Source organism: Ciconia boyciana, chromosome 27 (assembly GCF_034638445.1).
Source record: "Ciconia boyciana chromosome 27, ASM3463844v1, whole genome shotgun sequence".
NCBI lineage: Eukaryota > Metazoa > Chordata > Aves > Ciconiiformes > Ciconiidae > Ciconia > Ciconia boyciana.
This window is the reverse complement of record NC_132960.1, coordinates 1,082,424-1,101,489: the sequence shown is the minus strand read 5'-3', so window position 1 is coordinate 1,101,489 and position 19,066 is coordinate 1,082,424. Positions and strand designations below refer to the sequence as shown.

The 19,066-nt window shown below is 59.0% G+C and overlaps 1 protein-coding gene across 1 annotated transcript; it reads right to left on the bottom strand.

Annotated features, from left to right (window-relative positions):
- Positions 1–413: 413 nt before the first annotated feature.
- Positions 414–18,252, bottom strand: FIGNL2 (fidgetin like 2). Its single transcript, XM_072847382.1, has 2 exons — positions 18,081–18,252; positions 414–3,174 (listed from the first exon to the last, which is right to left on the bottom strand). The coding sequence occupies exon 2, from the start codon at positions 3,161–3,163 to the stop codon at positions 962–964; it is 2,202 nt and encodes a 733-aa protein (XP_072703483.1). The 5' UTR covers positions 3,164–3,174; positions 18,081–18,252; the 3' UTR covers positions 414–961.
- Positions 18,253–19,066: the final 814 nt, after the last annotated feature.

Sequence of the window (19,066 nt, the reverse complement as noted above, 5' to 3'; positions counted from 1 at the left end):
CATGTTAAAAAAAAAAAAAAAAAATTAAAATAAAATTATGGCATAATATACGTGAAAAGCACCCAAAATACATTCAACTTTCATCTTTGTAACAGCTTCAAGTTTTTTTCTTTTCTTTCTTCCTTCTTTCTGTCACCTTTTTTGGAAGCAAACGCACGAGGCAGCTTTGTCCCAGGTCTGAAAATTCTTTAAAAAATCTCTTTTTCCTTTTCTGAGAAGATAAAAAGAGTTTTTAAAAACACATTCTTTTTTTTTTTTCTGAGGTAATTCTTTTCCTGAGTAGTTAAAAAGAAAAAACAAAAAAATACTACATACCTTACAAAAATAAAAAACCAAGTCTAGTATATTAAACAATCTACAGCATTTTACTCCAAAACCCCCTGGTTTTGTGTCCCCCCCCCGCTCCCCCCCTCCCCGATCAAGGACATCGCCGCTGGGCTGCTCGCGCCACGTGCGAGGGGGCTGCTTTGCTCAAAAGACGCCCGAGGTATTTCTGTTAGGAACAATAAAAGCAATCAAAAAAAAAAAAATAATCGAGCCTCTGGATAGACGGGGGAGCTCGTGCAGCCGACGCCGGAAAGCCGGATCCCGAGACGCCTCCGGCCCCGCTCGCTGCATCGCTGGTCCAGGGACGGATGAACGGGAAAATAATAAATAGGTTATCCTGAGTTCAGTGGGCGACGGCTTCCGAAAACCCAAGGAGAGGAAAAGCCCGGCTGAGGCCGAAATAGTAAAGCGGAGGTATGTCGTGCTGCCGTCGGGGCTGTCCGGGGGTCTCCTGCACTTCGGGAGGAAGGGGTCCGGCCCCGGCGCGGCCCTGGGGAGAACCGGAGCCCCCGCAGACCCCAGCCCGGCCCCTCCAAACCCCGCGTTCATCGGCCAAGTCCCAAAAGCGGCCCCGGAGCCTTGGGCTGGGGCGAAGGGTCCGTTCCCGCGCCCCCGTCCCCCCGATGCCGCGCCGTCAGTGCCTGGTGCCGTACATTTTATCCCACTCCAGGAACAAGTCCAGCTCCTTCTGGGAGGCGGCGGGGCGGACCTTGCAGAACGCTTTCTCAAAGTCCTGGTAGGAGGTGGGCTGGATCTGGCCCGGCAAACCGTGCAGCGTGGTGGCCCCGGCGTGCTGGCAGAGCTGGACCAGCTCGCTGCCCGAGAAGCTCTCCGTGTGCTGCACCAGGGAGGCCATCTCCCGCTCGCTCAGGCAGGAGCTCTGCTGAGCCAGGGCGTGATGGAGGATCTGCCGCCGGGCAATGCTGTCCGGTGGGGAGATGTAGAACCGCTTGGCAAAGCGCCGGTGGGAAGCTTCGTCCATGCTGCCAGGCCGGGAGGTGGTCCCGATGATGACCACGTTCTGCTCAGATGAGGTAGCCACGTTGTCCAGGTAGGAGAGGAGCTGGGACTTGAGGTTGCTCACCTGGCTGCCGTCCTCGCCAGCCCGGGCCACCAGCAAGGACTCGGCCTCGGTGATGAGCACTACCGCGGGCTGCCGGCAGCTGGCCACGAAGAAGACGGTCTGCAGGATCTTCTCGGCTTCGGCTTTCCAGGTGGAGAGCAGGGTCGTCCCACTGAGCTTCAGCAAGGTGGAGCCCAGCTGGGTGGAGATGCACCGGCTCAGCAGGGTCTTCCCCGTGCCGCGGGGACCGAACAGCAGGATGGTTCGGGGCGGCCGGCTCGCCCCGGTGTAGGCGCCAGGACGCAGGATGGGCCACACCAGCTCCTCCTCGATGGTGGCCTTCACGGAGACCTGCCCAGCGATGTCTGTCCACTGCACAGGCGGCCCCCGCTCCACAATCTTGGTGTTCACCAGCTCCAAGACCAGGGGGTCGATGTTCTTGGGCTGCTCCTCCACCGGCGGGCTGCCGAAGACCGGCGCTTTGGGGGGCAGCCGCAGCGGGAAGGGGGGTCCCGGCTCGGCCGCCCGCTCCCCGTTGGCGAGGGGGGGGCTGAACTTCTCAAAGGGCTCTGCCGGCCGCAGCGGAGCATCCCCCGTGCCGTAGGGTGGCGAGACCATACTCTTCATCGGCTGCCCGCCGTACTTGCCAGCGTGCTCCTCAGTATTGCTGGCTCCCGCCGGCCGCTTCCCCGGCTTGAAGGCCACCTGGGGGGGCTCGGTGCTGCCACCGAACCCGTTGCCCCGGCACTCGCCGTTGTCCGACATGGGGTAGGGGGACTTTGGCTGCTCGTAGCTGTATTTCCTATACCTGCCCTCCCCCTCGTCCTCCCCGCCGGAGATGTCGAAAGCCTTCCTCTTCAGGGCGCCTGCCGCCTCGGTGCCGAGGGGTGGCACGGCCAGGGGGGCCAAGCTGGCACCCTGGTAGCCGTAGCCGGGGACCCCGGGTGGGCGGGCAGCGGGTGGCGGGGCCGGGATGGGGGTGGGCGCCGCGATGCCGGAGGGCAGGTAGGAAGCGGAGGGATGGGGCGGGTGGATGGTCCCGTAGCCCGGCTGCGGCGGGTAGCTGCCGGCGGCGTAGTTGTACATGGGGCCGGAGGAGCCGTAGCCCGGCACCAGGGCGGGCGATGGGTGCGGGGGCTGCAGGAGCCCTGAGCCGTGGAGGGCAGGGGGGTGTGGGGGAGGCAGCGCTGCCGCCGGCTGGGTGCAGTAGCCGGAGGGCAAGTAGGTGCCACCGTAGCCTGAGGGGTACTCCTGAGATGACCCGAGCCCGCCGGAGCCGGCAGCGGCTCCTCCGCAGGAGTTACCGGGGTACATGGGATCGGCGAGGTTGGCGGACACCACGGGGGAGCCGCCAAGCCCAATGGCCCCGCCGCTGGGGGGGACGGCGGGCGGCACCACCCCCTTGGCGCCGGGGAGGCCATCGTGGATGGGGGTCAGGGGGTAGGCGCCGTCGGAGCCGTGCGCCACCGGCCAGGGCTCCCCGTCGCCCTTCTGCCCGTTAACCGGCCCGAAGGCTCCATCCCCGTAGCCGCTCAGCGCCGGGCGCTCGTAGGGCGCGTCCAGCACCCCCGAGTACTTCTCGGCGTACCTCTTGAGGAGGTTGGAGGCGGTGAGCGCAGAGATGTCGTCGTTGGCCCAGGCGTAGTTGAAGCGCTGGCGGGTGCTGGGGTAGAGGTCGGATTTGTGGGCTGGCGAGGAGGTGGTGGAGGAGACGTCGAGGTGCTGCTCCGGCCACTGGTTCAGGGACTGGGCATGCTCTGGTGACCAGTGCATCTTCGACAGACCTGCGGGGGACAGGACAGCGCGGGGTGAGCGCAGCGAAACGGGGACAAGCATCTCTCTGCACCAGGGATCTCCAAAAGCGGCCATGCTGCCCTGGCCTTCTGGACCCCATTGCACCTCCTGACTGCAAACGTGCGCTCTCAGTTATGCTCATGCTCTAAATTTTCCAGGCAAAAATCCCCTTGACCACCGCCGGTGCAAATATCCCCCCGAAACAGCAACCACGAGCACTTCAGAGAACCCAGCCAGCTCAAGTTTTGACGGTCACATCGTCCAACAGAGTAAAATATGCCGGTTATCGACCCCTGGCAAGCCAAGGCGATACAAACGGTGCAGCCCCCAGCGCTGTCGGCAGCGCCACGGTGCCGAGCGTCGGCACACGTAGGCGGAGGACGACCCCGCCCCGGGCTGCCCCACCCGGAGCAGAGTAGAATTATAATATTATCATTATAATGCATATAATATTAATAGCATGTTACTAGCGGGTAGCCAGGCAGCTGGGGAAATAGGGGCTGCATTGCACACGCACACGCGTGCCTGCACGTGGGAAGCAGCTCCTCCCGCTTTGCTGGCACCCTTCGCTCACCCTGGCATCGGTGCCGGTGCCGATGGGCTGCGCGTGGCCCCACCGAAACAATTTGTCCAGCAAAGGAGAAGACAGAAACGCCACGGCCGTGTCCAGGCCCACCCTGCGCTGAGGCTGCAACGGCGGCGGGTGGGAAATGCGTCCCGGGGGTCCCCGCTCGCCCCACCGACCCTGCATCACCGTCCCCCCCGTGTCCCCGTCACCCCGCGGCTCCGCAGCATGGGGATGCCGAGGTCGGCGTCGCCCTCTCTTGCTCCAGCCCCCGAATACCGGGCGGCCCTCGAGTGCCCGCAGAGGGCAGTGGCAGTGTCCCCGTCACCACCCCTGGCGCGGGTCCCCCCCGTCCCCCCCTGCCCTTATGCCCAAAGCCCCGGGGGACGCTAAAGCAGGAGCCGGGAGGGGACGTCGTGCACCATTCACTCGCCTCTCTCAGCCTTTAAGCCACTTTGTGACCACAGCACAATTAGATTACTTAATGCTTTAATTGACTTATATGGCATTTGTACTTCCACTTTGGATATCAAACTTACACAAGAGGATTTAAATGGCGGCTTTGCGTGGCTTTATCCGGCATCCTCCCTGCATTTACTGGCCATTATTAAAGTGCTCCCAATAGATAAACATTCAGACAGAGACAGCCACGACAGCCTGCGGGAAAGGGCCCTTTTTAATGAACACAAAGGAGAACGCAGCCCAATAAACCTGCGCTCCCGCAGCAGATTTTCCCTGAGCCGTACGTGGGCTTTGGCTGGGCGGAGAAGGGCAGAGAGGGCCCTTCCTCGCCTGCGAGCAAAAGGCGTTGAGAAGCTATTAAAGGGAAAAATGAGGATTTGGATGACTCCATGAGGAATGAGGCATTTTTTAAAATGTTTTTTTTTTGAAGGAACTAAAGCACCAGGAGTTTCCATCCTTGCCCAGACCACGGTGCAGCAGTGCACGGTGTGCTGGAGGTACAGACCGCAGCTGCTTCTGCCCCCCCCAAAAATACAGACTGCAAATGCCCGGGGCTCGGAGGAGGAGGAAAGGGCTTTGGGAGGTGGCCGATTGCTCCAGCAGCCGCCATCGCACGGGGCCCGGTGCAGAGCAGCACGGCAGAACGAGGTGCCACCACCACGACCGGCAAATCCTGGCGGTGTTTCCAGGCCGTTTCTTCTGAAGCCGAGGAGCGGCCGCCCTCGCCGGTGGCAGGGACACCCTCACCCTCGCCCATCCCTCCTGGAGAAGGGAGGACCTGGCAGCCCACAGCCCAAGCAACGTTTGTCTTCTGCGTCTGTCTTCTCCTGTGATACGGCAGCTTGATTTCCGAGGACAACACACCCCGAGGACAGACACAAACCCCGCACGACAAGCGTCATTTCTCTGAGGAGCGCCCAGCTTTTCCCCATAGCAGGGATCAACACCAGCGCCCGAAGCTCGCTGCTCCGACGCCAGCTAAAAACTGGTGTCTACAAATAAGCACGGTGATGGGAATTGCTTTCCTAGGAGCCTGCAAGAGGGTGGCCAAGGCCACGGTGTGCGGCTGGAAGCCCACCGTCACGGTGCGGGCCAGGGCTGCTCCTCCAGCCCCGTCCCCGAGCACCGGGTCCCGTGCAAAACGGCAAAGCCGCTGCGAGAAAAGGGGCAGGGGGGACGCACGGGCACGGGTTTGCACGAGCGCTGCTGCCACCAAAGCAAACCCGAGCGCGAAAGGATGGAGAAGAGAACCCGCCTCCATCCGACCCCTTTAAAGACGAGATGCATTTGGGAGAAGAAAAGCCAAAACCCCTGGAAAGCCCCGTCGCACCCTGGAAAACCAGGCGGAGGGGGAGGGCTGGCGGGCAGGGAGAAGTTGTCAGGGGTTTGAAATGGGACGTGAATGAGGCGGCGGAGCGGGACAGATGTTTCAATGCTCCCCTTGGCAGTGTGAGAAAATTACTGTCCAGTGACCAAATGGCCGGGCCGGTTCCCACCCTCGCTGCTGCCCATTATCCCCAGTGCAAGACAAAGGCGGGCAGGGGGGGCTGGGCAGGGGAGAATCCTATTGTTCCCGCCCGCCCTAATTATGGAAATCTTGTTAATCTATTCAGCAGCGACTCTGAACTGGGCTTTTGTTCGGGGGCTTTTTAGCGGGGCGCACCGCCGAGGGTGTCCAACGGCTCCGCGCTGGGGATGGGGTGCGCTCCCTCTCGCCACCTCCCCAAGGAAAAGCTCTGGCTGGGGGATTTCAGGCACAGCCACCGGGATGCAGGGCTGCCCCGAGCAGCATCCTGGCGCGGGCCGTCTTTGTTGGAGCACAAATATCTCATCCACAGCCCTCGTCCGCAGGGCATGTATGCACGCACGCGTGTACACGTATTTTATATGCTCGTGTCCCGGCCACGTGGACGTGCACCCATCGCTAATGCTGGTGCGTAAAAACTCACGGCAAAACCTACACAGGCGGATATAGAGATGACCCGCAGGCAGCATATGCCGATGGCTGCAGCAATCCAGCATCCCTAGGGGGATCGGGAGAGGGTTCGAATAGATTTGGAGGGCAAAGAAGGAGAGGGAGCGCGCAAGAGCAAACACGTTCAAGCTGAGGATGCACTAAAGCCAGGGTTTAAATCCAGCCAAACTCCCCCGAGCACCCGTGCCCCGGGAAGAGGGACCAGCCCCGCAGGAGGTCACGCCGGAGGGAGCGATCTGCAGCCCCGCAGTGCAAGCACCGGCTGTGTCTCAACGGCCCCTCGGACAGCCCTTGCTGCTCTGCAGCAGCATCCCAGCCCTGGGGAGGGAGCAGACGCTGCCGCCCTTCGGTTCCCGGTGCAGGAACAAGCCGATGAGCTGCCTCTGCGATGCTTTGCTCGTACCGCCACTGTCTTGCTGGTTTAAACGCTGACGGCTCCTTTTTCTGCAGAGCTGCCAGCTTGGCGGATTTATGCCTTTTTCAAAAGACGTTGAGCAGTTTCATTATCCCTGCAATTACCGGCAGCAGCACGGCCCGATGCGATCGGCTTCCCGGGCAGGGAGAGCCCGTCCAGGTTCCAGGGGCTGCCTGAGTTCCCAGGTTTTTAATTCTCGGATGTGCAAACTCTGGGCCCAGAGGGAGCAAACCTGGATGCTGGGAGTCCCATTTCATAGCCCAGCCTTCACCGAGACTTCTCATACCAGGGATGTTGTGCGTGATGGATCTTCTGTGCTGGATTTTGCTACCAGCACCTGGAGGTGGGTCCAGACAAGGACCTGGACCAAGCAGCCACAGCACGAATGCAGCCTCACATCAACGCAACTCCCGCGCCGAAGCTTTACCGCTGCAGCTGGATTCGCAGCACTGAGAGGTGTCTGCATCCGTGTGGAGATGCTCCAGGTCTCGCAGCAGCCGCAACGACGTCTTCAAGGCTAAAGGCAAGCTAGGAAAAAAATGCAGGAGGAGAGAAGAGACTTTCCCAAGTCTGCCCTCTGAACGGGAGGCAGGGGAATGACTTCTTCTTCTTTTAAATGAGCCATTTCCTGAATGATCTTTTTGGGCGCTGCTGCCAGGAGCTCGTCCTGGGCTGGGGTTTGTCCCTGTCTCCTAAGAGCAGCATAGGCAAAGTGCAACGGCGAGTCAAATCACAGCTATAAATGGGAGTTATAACCCATGCAGATATTCCATTTACACTCACTGTGGACCTGAGGGTTGTGGCAATGTTTCTGAGATGTTTTAGCATTAATCCTGTTAGATTAGAGCAACATTTCTGCACGTTGATACACACATTTAAGCTAGATACCGGTCACCTCTAGTAAATCCCTACATGGCGGGTCCAGAACAGGCGAAACAGCCCGGCAGCGATTTACACTGGTGGCAGAGCTGGTCCTAAAGCCAAGACCAGGGGAAGGAGAGCACAAAGCCACACTTAGACGTGATATAACCCAAGTGCAATACCTGGCAGCATTTGCAAAGGGTGAGACGCTTAAATCCCCCAGCCCTCCGCTGCAGACCGAAGCCAGGCAGCCAATTTCTGGGCACGTTGCCGGCACGCAAACATCAAGTTTTCCGAGGCAAATTTAGGTTGTTCGGCAAATCCATCGGGGAGCTGCATTTCTTTGTCCGCCACATTCCCAGTCCCCTCCTAACCGGTGCTGACAAAGCAAAGGATGGTATTGCAATCAGAGCAGGGTCAATGTACATATGTTAAAAGGATTTAGGCTAACTCCCACCGAGCCCTCTCCCCACCCCCAGGAGAAACAACCTCCACCCCGGCCGGCGCAAGCCGAAGGCTCCAGCGTCCGCTCTGGCCACTCATATATCAAGTGCAGAGCAGCTGGACACCAGCACGAACCGGGAGTGACCAACGGGCCATCGCCCATCTGTGCTGCTCCAGCACCCGGGCGGCAAATGAAAAATTAATATGGATCCGCTCAGCCTGGCAGCAGCTGAGCATCACCCATCTGTCAGGGCGAGAGGAGAAACTCTCAGCTAAATGTCACCGGGAGGAAACTGTACATGGCGCGTGGCCCTGGGAATCCCCAGATCGAGGGGATATGGCAAGAAAATCCAGATATTATTAATAACGAGCTGATGCAATTAGTGGATTCGAGGAATCTTGCTCCACCTTTCAATATAAGATGGATGCGAGAAAAAGAAGCAATAAAAGGGACCTAAAAAAAGAAAAAAACCCAGCCTATTTCTTGCTACTTACATTTTTCTTAACATCACTTGTCTCCAGGTCTCATGGACCACTCGGCTGCTGAGATCTGGGCTTCAGCCTTGCACCCACCCCCAGGAACACAGGACAGAACTGCTGAACGATTTGTTTGGGTCTAGAAACCTCTGAAAGGTTGGACTGCCCCAACCCTCCCTGCTCCTGCCACCCCACCGGCACGCTCCCTCCAGTGCTTCCAAGAGGAACATTAATCCCAAAAGGTTAATTATCGCATTAATCCGTCACCGTCTTGCCCACTCCGTGCCACAGGTCTGCTTCAATGCGTACAAAACGCAGCTCCCTCCAACAGCATTCCAACTCCTGGCCACGTCGTTGCTTCTCCTCCAGCAGACGCTCTCCTGCCCTGACCCACCTCGTCTGCTGTAGGATGTTCCTTGGGGTGACATTCCAGCTGTGATCTCCACCAGCCTGCTGCTTGAAGGACGGTTCTCAGGTAGGAAGGAGGTTTTTAGCATGAGCATCGCTGAGCATTCAGGTCATCGAAGTCCACCGCCTCTCAAGGTCAACTCAGGGCAGATGCTCAAGATGCAGGAGAAACCTTAGCTTGCCCTGGAAAAGGGTGTTGTGGCCCATGGGTGCTGCTCAGATCCTTGTTGGGACTGAAGCCCTTCACCAAAAATTCATTCCTTGACACCGGACGAGCTGCCTGGGGCCTGGCGTTGGACCCTGCCCATTTTCAGAGGATTACATTACAGAGGAAAATCCATTTCTAATCAGCAGAACCATTTCCCCAAACAGACGTGACCCCATAAAAAGGTCAGGAGGTCAAACAGACCCGATTTGCATGCAATCTGCATAACAACGGCCAAGCCAGCAAGGGTGGTGAGCGTACCCTAAGCTCCCGGTCCCACCACCCGGTCCCACGTGGGCAGCGGGACTTTGTCTCCTGCTTCTGGCCCCGACCCGCCGGGAGGCTGGAGAGCGCGGCGAGGCGAGGACGTTGCTACTTCCATTTGGGCTTGGCACAGATGTGACCGTGGCCATCTCCTCCTCAAGCCCATCTAGAAACATGCCACGTGGAACCACCTGCGGAGATTTTGGCTGTGCATATGCATCTTCACGTGGTCTACACGTAGAGAAATAGTTTGAAGGCATCTTTATACCATCTCCATCTCTGCTCCTGCAGAAGCCACTTAGCCCTGGCTGTCAGCAAACAGGTGGAAACTGCTCTGAAAAACTTCTTGTCCTGACATGGCTCCATTCAAAACCACTTGTTGAAACCCATCAGGACTCACCACATCCCCCCTGAGAGGGACTGTCTGACCCCACCTGAACCCGCAGAAGGAGGATCTGGGGGGCCATGCTCTTCTGATGGCCCCCACCAGTCCCCAGCCAGTGCTGAGCTGGCGGCCGGGCGACCCATGACGCTGTGCAGTAGGATGTCGGTGGTGGTGGGATGCCTGGAGGATGCAACCTCTGGGATCTGCGCTACAACGGCATGAGAAGCAAAGCCAAAGCGTTACGGGGCCGGACGCTGAGCCCCGCTGCTGGACCGCTTCTGCACCCCGGGGAGCTGTGGTCTGATCCGCACCCAGCGCCGAGCACGCCTGGGGCAGACCCTGTGGGTGGGGGGTCTACAAACCCTGATATACACATAAACCCCAGAAGGCTGAAAACGATTTTAAATGGCTTATTTTTCCAAGAAGAAAGCATTGCCTTTACATCTCATCTTCCCACAAGCACTTGGATGAAGGTCGTTAAATGCAGGAGACGCTCTGCAGCTCGGGAAGGGGCCCAGGGACCGGGCACCCCCCACCCCTGCCCAAGCCCTCTCCTCCCATGGTGTTTTTCCCGATGAAGCTCCAATAACAAACTCCCCCGGGGGCAAAAGCCAAGGCAGGAGCCACCAGCCCCTGGTCTATCTTCTCCAATATCTGGCCTTGGGCCGGGGTCAGTGCCGGGGGCTGCGATGGACGCGGGAACCGGGCTGCAGCAGGGAGATAATTTGCCCCGTGCACTAGAGCCTGTCCGCAGTGGTAGCGGCAACGCTCCAGCTCATCTCCTCCACGGAACGAATCAATCTTAATTAACTCTAATTCTGGGGAGCCTCCCAGCCCTATCCAGCACTGCACAACACGGTTGTATTTTCCGCCTCGGTGCCCTGCCGGGCAGCGCGCTCTGCAGGGAATTGAGCAAAAACTCCTCTTTTCCATCATTTCTGCATCTCCTTTCTTGCAGTCCCTGTGTGTTCCCATCACACACCCTGCGGGATGACGGACCCCGTCCCCATCCCTGTGGACCACCTTCCCTGCCCGCGGCACCCGCAGCTTCACCGTCTCCCGGCCAGCCCTGCCGGAGCTGGGCTGGGGGAGGCCTCTCTCGGTGGCTTTTGTTTTCACAAGCCTTTTGACTCGCGGATTCTTTTTTAAACACTGCCTCAGCAGCCTGAAAAGCCGAGCTCCCTCCTGCACTCCATTCACTAATGGATTTTCCAGAAGTTCCCTTTTTTTGGCTTCTTTCTTTGCTGACACTGCTGCCTCCATCCACGCCTGAGGCTGTGGCTCCCCTCTGCCGTACGCCTCTGCTTGCACGGACGGACGGACAGACGGACTCTGACTTTGGGGACCCGTGTGCCACGCTCAGAGCAGCTGCCTCTACAGCTCCCACCTCCTGCGCCCCGAGAGTTTGCACAGATATGTGGCTACTATAAGCCAATTATAATCATATATCATTACATAGCACAGAGTGCAAACGTTTCGACCTGCCACTACAGGGTTGCTGCTCAAAAAAAAAAAAAAAAAAAAAGTTAAAGAATAATAAGGTGGCCACAGCGTGAGGGCAAAGCATCACCGGGAAATCGGGGAGAAGTTTGGTGCCGGGCTGGCTCCGTGCGAGAGCCTATCGATCGGGGCAGCGCCACTCCTGTCTCCTAGAGCTAATCCTACGGCAGAAATAATTCATTTTCCTCCGTTTTCAGCAGCCGCTCATTAAAAAGTAATCACCTTGTAGGAGGAGAATATGAACAGCCCAAGGTCAGATCCATAATGACGTTATTTCTGGAGCGTGTACCTGGCTCATGCCGAACGGCGGCCACGCTGCGACCCCAGCCCTGCCCGTGCGGAGCCGGCAGCTTCGGCCCCACGGCTGGGCCCTGCCTCGCTGCTCGGGTTGGTGGCGATTAAGATGCAAATGGAAATATCTCTATATTAGCAGATATTCACTTCTGTGAGCACTGCCCGTCAGCGTCCGTGGCCAAGCACCCAGGTCGCACTGCACGGACGTTGCTCTCATCGACCCCAAGCACCCGCAACACCTAAGGTGGAAAATAGGAACGACGCTTCCAAAGCTATCTTTTAAATCTCATTATTTGGTGGCATCTCCAAGAAATGGCCAAATCTCCAGCTCCCGATTTATTTTTACATTGCTGGGACTTCACCGCAGCTGCTAAAACCTGCTTTGTTAAGAGCGTGAAGCTGCAAAGTATAACATAAAGAAGTGTCACCGTGTCCCCATCAGCAGCACACGCAGGGCCGGGACCGCGGCACCTCGGCGTGCTCTCAGGTTGCCATAAACCCATCCCGGGCACAACGTCCTGCCCATGGCCATTACCGATTCACCCGGGGGATTGGGGTGCAGCCCCAGGGGGTTCCCAGGAGGGAGAGCGTGGGCTCAGAGCGATCGCCCCATCCCTGCGGCACAGCCGAGGGCTGCCAGGTCTAGCAAAGTCCAACCTGCTCGCGGCATGTCGGCATTTTAGCAGATTTATGTTAGCAACACGTGGCCCGATTCAGTGTTTGGAGGGAGGAGGAGGCGATGCTCTGGGAACCGGCCGGAGCGCAGGGCTGGGACGGGGACGTAGCACGGGGGACGGGAGGCAGGACGGGGCCAGTCCCAGGAATTTGGCAATTCCAGATCCAGCCAAACTACGGGAAGACAGCTCCAGCGATGCCAGAACGGGGAAGAAAACCCCCACGCCTAAACTCTTCCCGGTTACATCCACAGCGGGGATGCTGCTGCACGCACAGCTCTGCTGCCTCGCCGTGCGGGGCTGGGGAGCGGGGGAGCCCGGTGTCCCCCCGATGACACAAGGTGGGGGGCACATGGGACACCCCGAGCAGGGCGACCTGCCCTCCCAAGGCGGGACGTGCAGGACAAGCCCTTCAAAACACACTCAACCTCTCTAACCTCCCGTGCACAGCACAGCCTCGCAGCACGTCACCCCTGGCCTTTAATTACACATTTCTGCAGCCATTAGTCCTCTCGCCATCAATTACACCCACATTATCCCGTTCCGGGAGGCAGCAGGACACGGGGAGCAGAGTCAAGTGCTTTGCAGACTCTTTCCAAAGGAAAGAAACGGCCTCCGATGGGAACGTCCCTTCGCCACGGCAGAGCCGAGGCGGCAGACAAAGCAGCCCGGCAGCCGGTCCCGCTGCTCTTCAGGGGCCTAAAGCAACGCTGAGAAAGATTAATCACGGGGAGAGGACCCCGGGCTCCAGCGTCCCCTGATGCCACGAGTCCCCTCCAGCTCGGTGCTGCCGCTGCACCTCTCATCTATTTACACAGCAAAGGCTTTGTGAGGAGCAGGCTCCTCTTCTGAGCAGGGCCGGGGCAGGGAAAGGGGTACTTATTCAGCTATTATTCAGCTTTTTTTTTTGTAGGCAAGACAAGTGTGGGTTAAAGTGCAATTTGTCTTGACATTAGTTTTCACTTTCTTGGAGGGGGGGGTGGAAAGTGGCTCTTTTCTCTTTTGAGAGAAAACACTCGCCTGGGTACCACACCTCCGCCAGCTGAGCATCCCACCCAGGAGCGCACCACAGCATCCCATCCAGGAACGCACCCCAGCATCCCACCGGGGAACACACCCCAGCATCCCACCCGGGAGCGCACCCCAGCATCCCACTGGGGAACGTACCCCAGCATCCCACCGGGGAACGCACCGCAGCATCCCACCCGGGAGCGCACCCCAGCATCCCACCGGAGAATGCACCCCAGTATCCCACCCGGGAACGCAACCCAGTATCCCACCCGGGAATGCACCCCAGCATCCCATCCAGGAACGCACCCCAGCATCCCAGTCCAGGGCGAGGGGCCCTGGGCACCACCACCATACAGGCCATGACGGCATCACTGTAATTGCATAAACATGCCCGATTCTTCCACGATTGAGGTCTCCATCCTCGGGAGAAAGGAGCTAGGAAGAAAACCTTTAATTTGCGTCCCCCCCTGCTCTCAGCTATAGGTCAGCAGCATCTGCGAGGCCTTGGCTGGGTTTATTAGGGCCCCCATAAAGATCAGGGGTTGCTGATAAGCGACCCGAGGCATGCACCACTGGAGGAAAAATTGTGCTAGCGATCTGTACAATTTAACCAACATTAACTTCAGCTGATGACAGGCCACAAGGCCAGGAGAGAGATTTTACAACACCCTCGTTACACAGCAAAATAAACTTTGCTGCGGAGAGCCGGTGCTGACTTTAAACTCTTGCTCCCCTTAAGAGGAGACCCGAGCCCAGAGCTGCCGAGGCACCGCCGTCCCCGGGCAGCTCTGCCGGGCAGCGCCCGCGCATGCAGCAACATCCTCTGCAACTCGAGACCGGGGTTCACGGAGCAGAAAAAGCACCACGATCCTGCCCAGGGCTCCGAGCACGAGGGGGCAAAGGGGGAGCACGAGAACAAGCCGAGTCCAAAGGAAAAAACAAGAGGAAAATATACCAGAAGTAAACACGACAACGAACTCGCGGCGGCAGGACCTTGCAAGGGGATAAACTGTTTCTCAGGACTGGGAATTGCCAGGGCTGGCACTGGGAAGAACTGGTTTATTCCTTGCTCAGCTGCTGATCCAGCAATGGGAATTTCCTGCTCAATGCTATTGAGTCTGGTTTAGTCCCAACAGCTCCCTTCGATCAGGAGCTGGGTGCCACCGCTAGCACGTGTGTCCCCTGGGACGAGAGTGCCGGACGCCCGGTGGCACACGCGAGTGACCGCGCAGCACCAGCAGCAGCATCAGCAGCACCAGCAGCACCGGCAGCAGCACCAGCAGCACCGGCAGCAGCACCAGCAGCACCAGGGATGAGCTTTCTGGAGCCAGAGCACCACAGAGCTGCTAAACACGTGCATTAACCAGCACGCCCCTCCACACTCCAAAAGGAAGAAAAACATCTTTATTTTGCTAAAAAGCTCCAAGAGAAGGACCCGCCTCACCGGCACCCGAGCTGGGGCTGTTCGCTGGAGCAGGGAGCGGAGGAAGGGAGCGTGCCGAGCAAATGAGATGCTCGGAGTCACGAGCCTCAAGCTTTCCTGCACGCTGCAAAATTCCAGCTGACGTTTGGCCAGATGCGATGGGATCTGCCCCGGGACGACAAAAGGAGCCTCCCCAACGGCCCTGTCAAACGGCAAAGCTCTGCTTCCAGCCCTATAATCACTAGAGCTCAAAAAAATATCACTGAAAAGCGTTTTCAATGGCATAAATGCAAGGGTCAGCGTCGCGCAAGGGTCACTATCGCTTCTCTAGATGCATTAATGTCATCTGCGGGGAAATTCCCTTTAGGAATCCTCACTCAAATCCTGTGCTCCTGCATCTGCTGCCATAAACCGTGGATTGAGGGATTCCTCCTTCCCTACACACAACCCATCTCCTTCCAGCTGTAGGGACGAAAGCAAGGAGGTGCAGAAACCCCAAACCATTAGAAAAGCAGAGACAGAAGGGAAGAAAGGAGAATATTTGGCTGTTTGTGGAAAAATCTGGAGGTGACATTTCTACCCTCAGGAATATCTCCTCGACAGGAGGATGCAAAAATAATTAACACGAATAAAGTCCGCAGCATCTGCAAACGCCAGCGAGACACGGCACACGCCTCCAGACTCCTTCCAGGAATTTTTTCAATGACGGTAGAGACGTCTGTCGTCGTTACGGAGGTGACGATGTGCCGTGCAGAATCGTTTTATTCTTTCTAATCCGCCGGCGCTGCTGCAGGATGCGATGCCGGCTTTGGAGGCGAATGCTCCCAGAGGCTTTTGTGTTTACTTTTTCCGCAGGGGAAGGAGGAGGTGAATTAAGTGACCTGATGGCCACTCCCTTGGCCTAAGGTTAGGCCCTCGCATCTGTATTTGGGCACCCAAAATAACAGCCTTTTTTTTTTTTTTTTCCCCCAACGGCTACTGAAATGCCCTGGAGCGGAGGATGGATGCGGGGTGAGGGCTCAAAACTTTCAGCCCACTTACTCAGGCGCCTCGATACAGGTCTGGGAGCAGCCTGAAGCGGGGATTTGGGAAAAAACACGGCCTCTGCTTGTATCGGTCTGTACAAACACGCAAAGCAGCATCAGGATCATCTCCGGGCCATCGACTTCCTCCCCAAATAAAGGCAAACGGAGCCTCAGCTGCGCTGGGGGAGAAGCCCATTGCTGGCCAGAGGCATGAACCTATGAACGCAGACATACCGGTATCTTCAACAACTGTTTTCTGTATTTCAGAGCATCTGGGGAAACCTGTTTTGGAGATTTCTCAGCGTTTATTCCATGTTTTGACTTGGGGAATTATCTCTGATGGGATGCAAGAGGAGAGGTTTGGGTTACGGGACCGTGTCGAACCGGCACCATCAAACCCAAGATGCTGTTAAAGCCCCAACCCGGACCCTAGAAGGGAGAAAAAGGCCGGGGGAAAGGGAGGGAGGAGAAAACACCGGCTCCAGATAAGCAATTGTTAACATGATCCATATGGTACACAACTTGCCTTTCTGTTTAACCAAAATGATAATGGCAAAAGGGAAGAATGCGGCGGGGGCTCCGCGGGAGAACAAAGGCGGCTGCGAAACCCTTCCCCGCTCCAGAGAAAACGAATTGTGAGTGGGGAGAGCCCGCGACTGCTGCTCCCCGGGCTAAGCCGCCCCGAAACCCACCCGGCTCGCTCCTTCTCCTCCACGAAAGCTTTACAACTAAAGTGCAACTAAAGAGAGCGAAACTGCAGCTGTCAGCAATAAAATAAAATTTAAAAAAAATCTTACAAGTATTAACAGGGACGTTTTCATAATCAATAATAAACTTTAAATGTGAGCTGCGGCTCAGGACCAGCACTGACGTAAACACCGAGCCCATTCCTCTCGGATCTGGGATGAATTCAGCCCTGGGTGTTTATGTTATTGCAGGACCCCGCGGCTTTCCAAGGAACACAATACAGTACGTGCCATTCATTATCCCGGCAGTCCCCCAAGAGAAAATGTCAACACACTTCTGCTAAAGAGAGCTAAAACAAATGTTTAATGTGATAAACAACTCCTGGGCCTCAGACCCCGCAGAAATGTTTAATTCAGAACCACCTCTAAGAACAAACAGGCGCCGGAGCCGCACGCTGGCATCCAGGAACAGCAAACCCGGCTCCCTGTCATCACTGGCCGCGCGCCGGAGCAGCGACCCGGCCAGCTCCCGGCCATCAGCGCTGCTGGGGAGCGCGGTGGAAGGAAACCAGGGAAAAAACCTCGGCAATTCCCATGCATGGAATCAGTAAATCAATTCTGAGCCGTTATTATTGTATTCACGCACCCTCCACAGAGACCAGGCATCCAAATTAAACACCACGCGTGCCCAAGTCCGCTTATGAATTCAGTTCAGCACATTCGCACCCCTGAAATCCGTTTGTCGCAAAATCGGGATCCGATTAATGATAATGTTCATTTTTGTGATCCCAGAGTGAAACTAGGAATGATGTAAACCAGCACACGGTGTCTCCAAAACCAGGGGAATTTACACTGGAAGACACAGTACAAAGCTATTTAATAACCTTTCTGCTTTTTTTCCCCAAGTGCCTTTTGTCCCCCAAGTGGCAAAAGCACACTCCAAAACAAAAAACCAAAAAAGAAAAAGAAAAGGACCTTGCAGGCAAAGCTCCTAATTAAAAAACGCCCTCAGCTCCTCAACGCCGCGACTGTTTTGAAGGCGAGCGCTCCAGCGTGCGCTTGACGTGCGACAGCGGCCGAGGGGAGCGCGCATTGTTCCTGGGCGGTGGATGGACGGATGGATGGATGGTGGATGGATGGATGGACGGAAGGATGGCGGATGGACGGTTGGATGGATGGACGGTTGGATGGATGGATGGTTGGATGGATGGAAGGACGGTTGGATGGATGGATGGACGGAAGGACGGTGCCCCCCATCGTGTGCACCCCTCCGGGCGTGGGAGCCACCGGAGTGGCCGGGGCCGGGCTCCCCCCGCCGCGGGGCTCCCGGCCGAGCAGGCTCATGTCATGAGCACGTTTGCCCGGGGCTCCCCGCACCCTTTTTGGGGAAAGGAGCGAGGGGGGAGGCAAAGGCCCAGGCGGGGGGGATGCCCCGGGCCCCGGGCGGGGCTGGCTTCCCGGGAGCACCAGCCCCCCGCGGCCCCTCCGCCGCGCCCCGCAGCCCCTAATCCGGCTGTTCTCGCCCTAAAACCCGGGCTCGGCGGATCCCGGGCGTGGGGGGAGCCCGGAGCGGGGCACCCCCGGCAGCGCGGGGGATGCCCCGCCGGCAGCGCGGGGGGCCGCCCCATCCCTGCCTGCCCCCCTGCCTGCCTGCCCCCATCCCTGCCTGCCCCCATCCCTGCCTGCCCCCCTGCCTGCGTGCCCCCCTGCCTGCCTGCCCCCATCCCTGCCCGCCCCCATCCCTGCCTGCCCCCCGCCGGCCCCCCTCCCTGCGCGCCCCCGGCGGGACGCCCCGCCGCCGCGGCCCCCGGCGCCCACTCACCTCCTCATGCCGGCGGGCCCTAGCGCAGCCCGGCGGCGGGCGGCCGTGCGGGGCGGTGGATCCTCCCCCTGCCGCCCGGACAATGCGGGGCGGCGCGGCGGCCCGCGGGCGGCGGGGGCTGGGGCCGGCGCTGGGGCTGGGGCTGGGGCCGGCGCTGGGCTGGGGCTGGGGCCGGGGCCGGGGCCGGGGCCGGGGCCGGGGCTGGGGCTGGGGCCGGCCCCGCCCGCCGCCCACGGCCCGCCCCTGCGCCGCGGCGGGGCGGAGCGGAGCGGAGCGCGGCGGAGCGGAGCGGCCCCTGGGCCGCGGCGGGGGCGGGAGCAGGCGGGGGCGGCCCCGCTGCGAGCGCGGGGCTGGGGCCGGCGCGGGCTGCGCTGCGGCCCCGCTGCCCGGCCGGGGCCGGCCCGGCACAAAGGCAGAGCGGAGCAGCGGGCAGGGGGAGAGCGGAGGAGCGGGCAGCCGAGACCCCGGCATCGCGGCACCCCGGCGGCCGTGCACCCCGTCCCCCCGCACCCCAGCATCTCAGTGCCCGTGCCCCCCAGCGCCCCAGCGTCGCAGGCACCCCGACCCCCTGCACCCCAGCATCCCAGCCCCCACGCATTTCATCCTCCTGCACCCCAGCATCGCAGGCACCCTGACCCCCTGCACCCCAGCATCCCAGTGCCCACGCACCCATGCAGCCCAGCGTCCCGGCACCCAGGCACCCCTGCCCCCGGCATCCCAGCACCCATGCATTTCATCCTCCTGCACCCCAGCATCCCAGCACCCAGGCATCCCGACCTCCTGGACCCCAGCATCCCAGCACCCAGGCACCCTGACCCTCTGCACCCCAGCATCCCAGCACCCAGGCACCCTGACCCTCTGCACCCCGACCCTCTGCACCCCAGCATCCCAGTGCCCATGCATCCTAGCACCCCAGCATCCAGGCACCCCAACCCCCTGCATCGCAGCATCGCAGCCCCCATGCATTTTATCCTCCTGCACTCCAG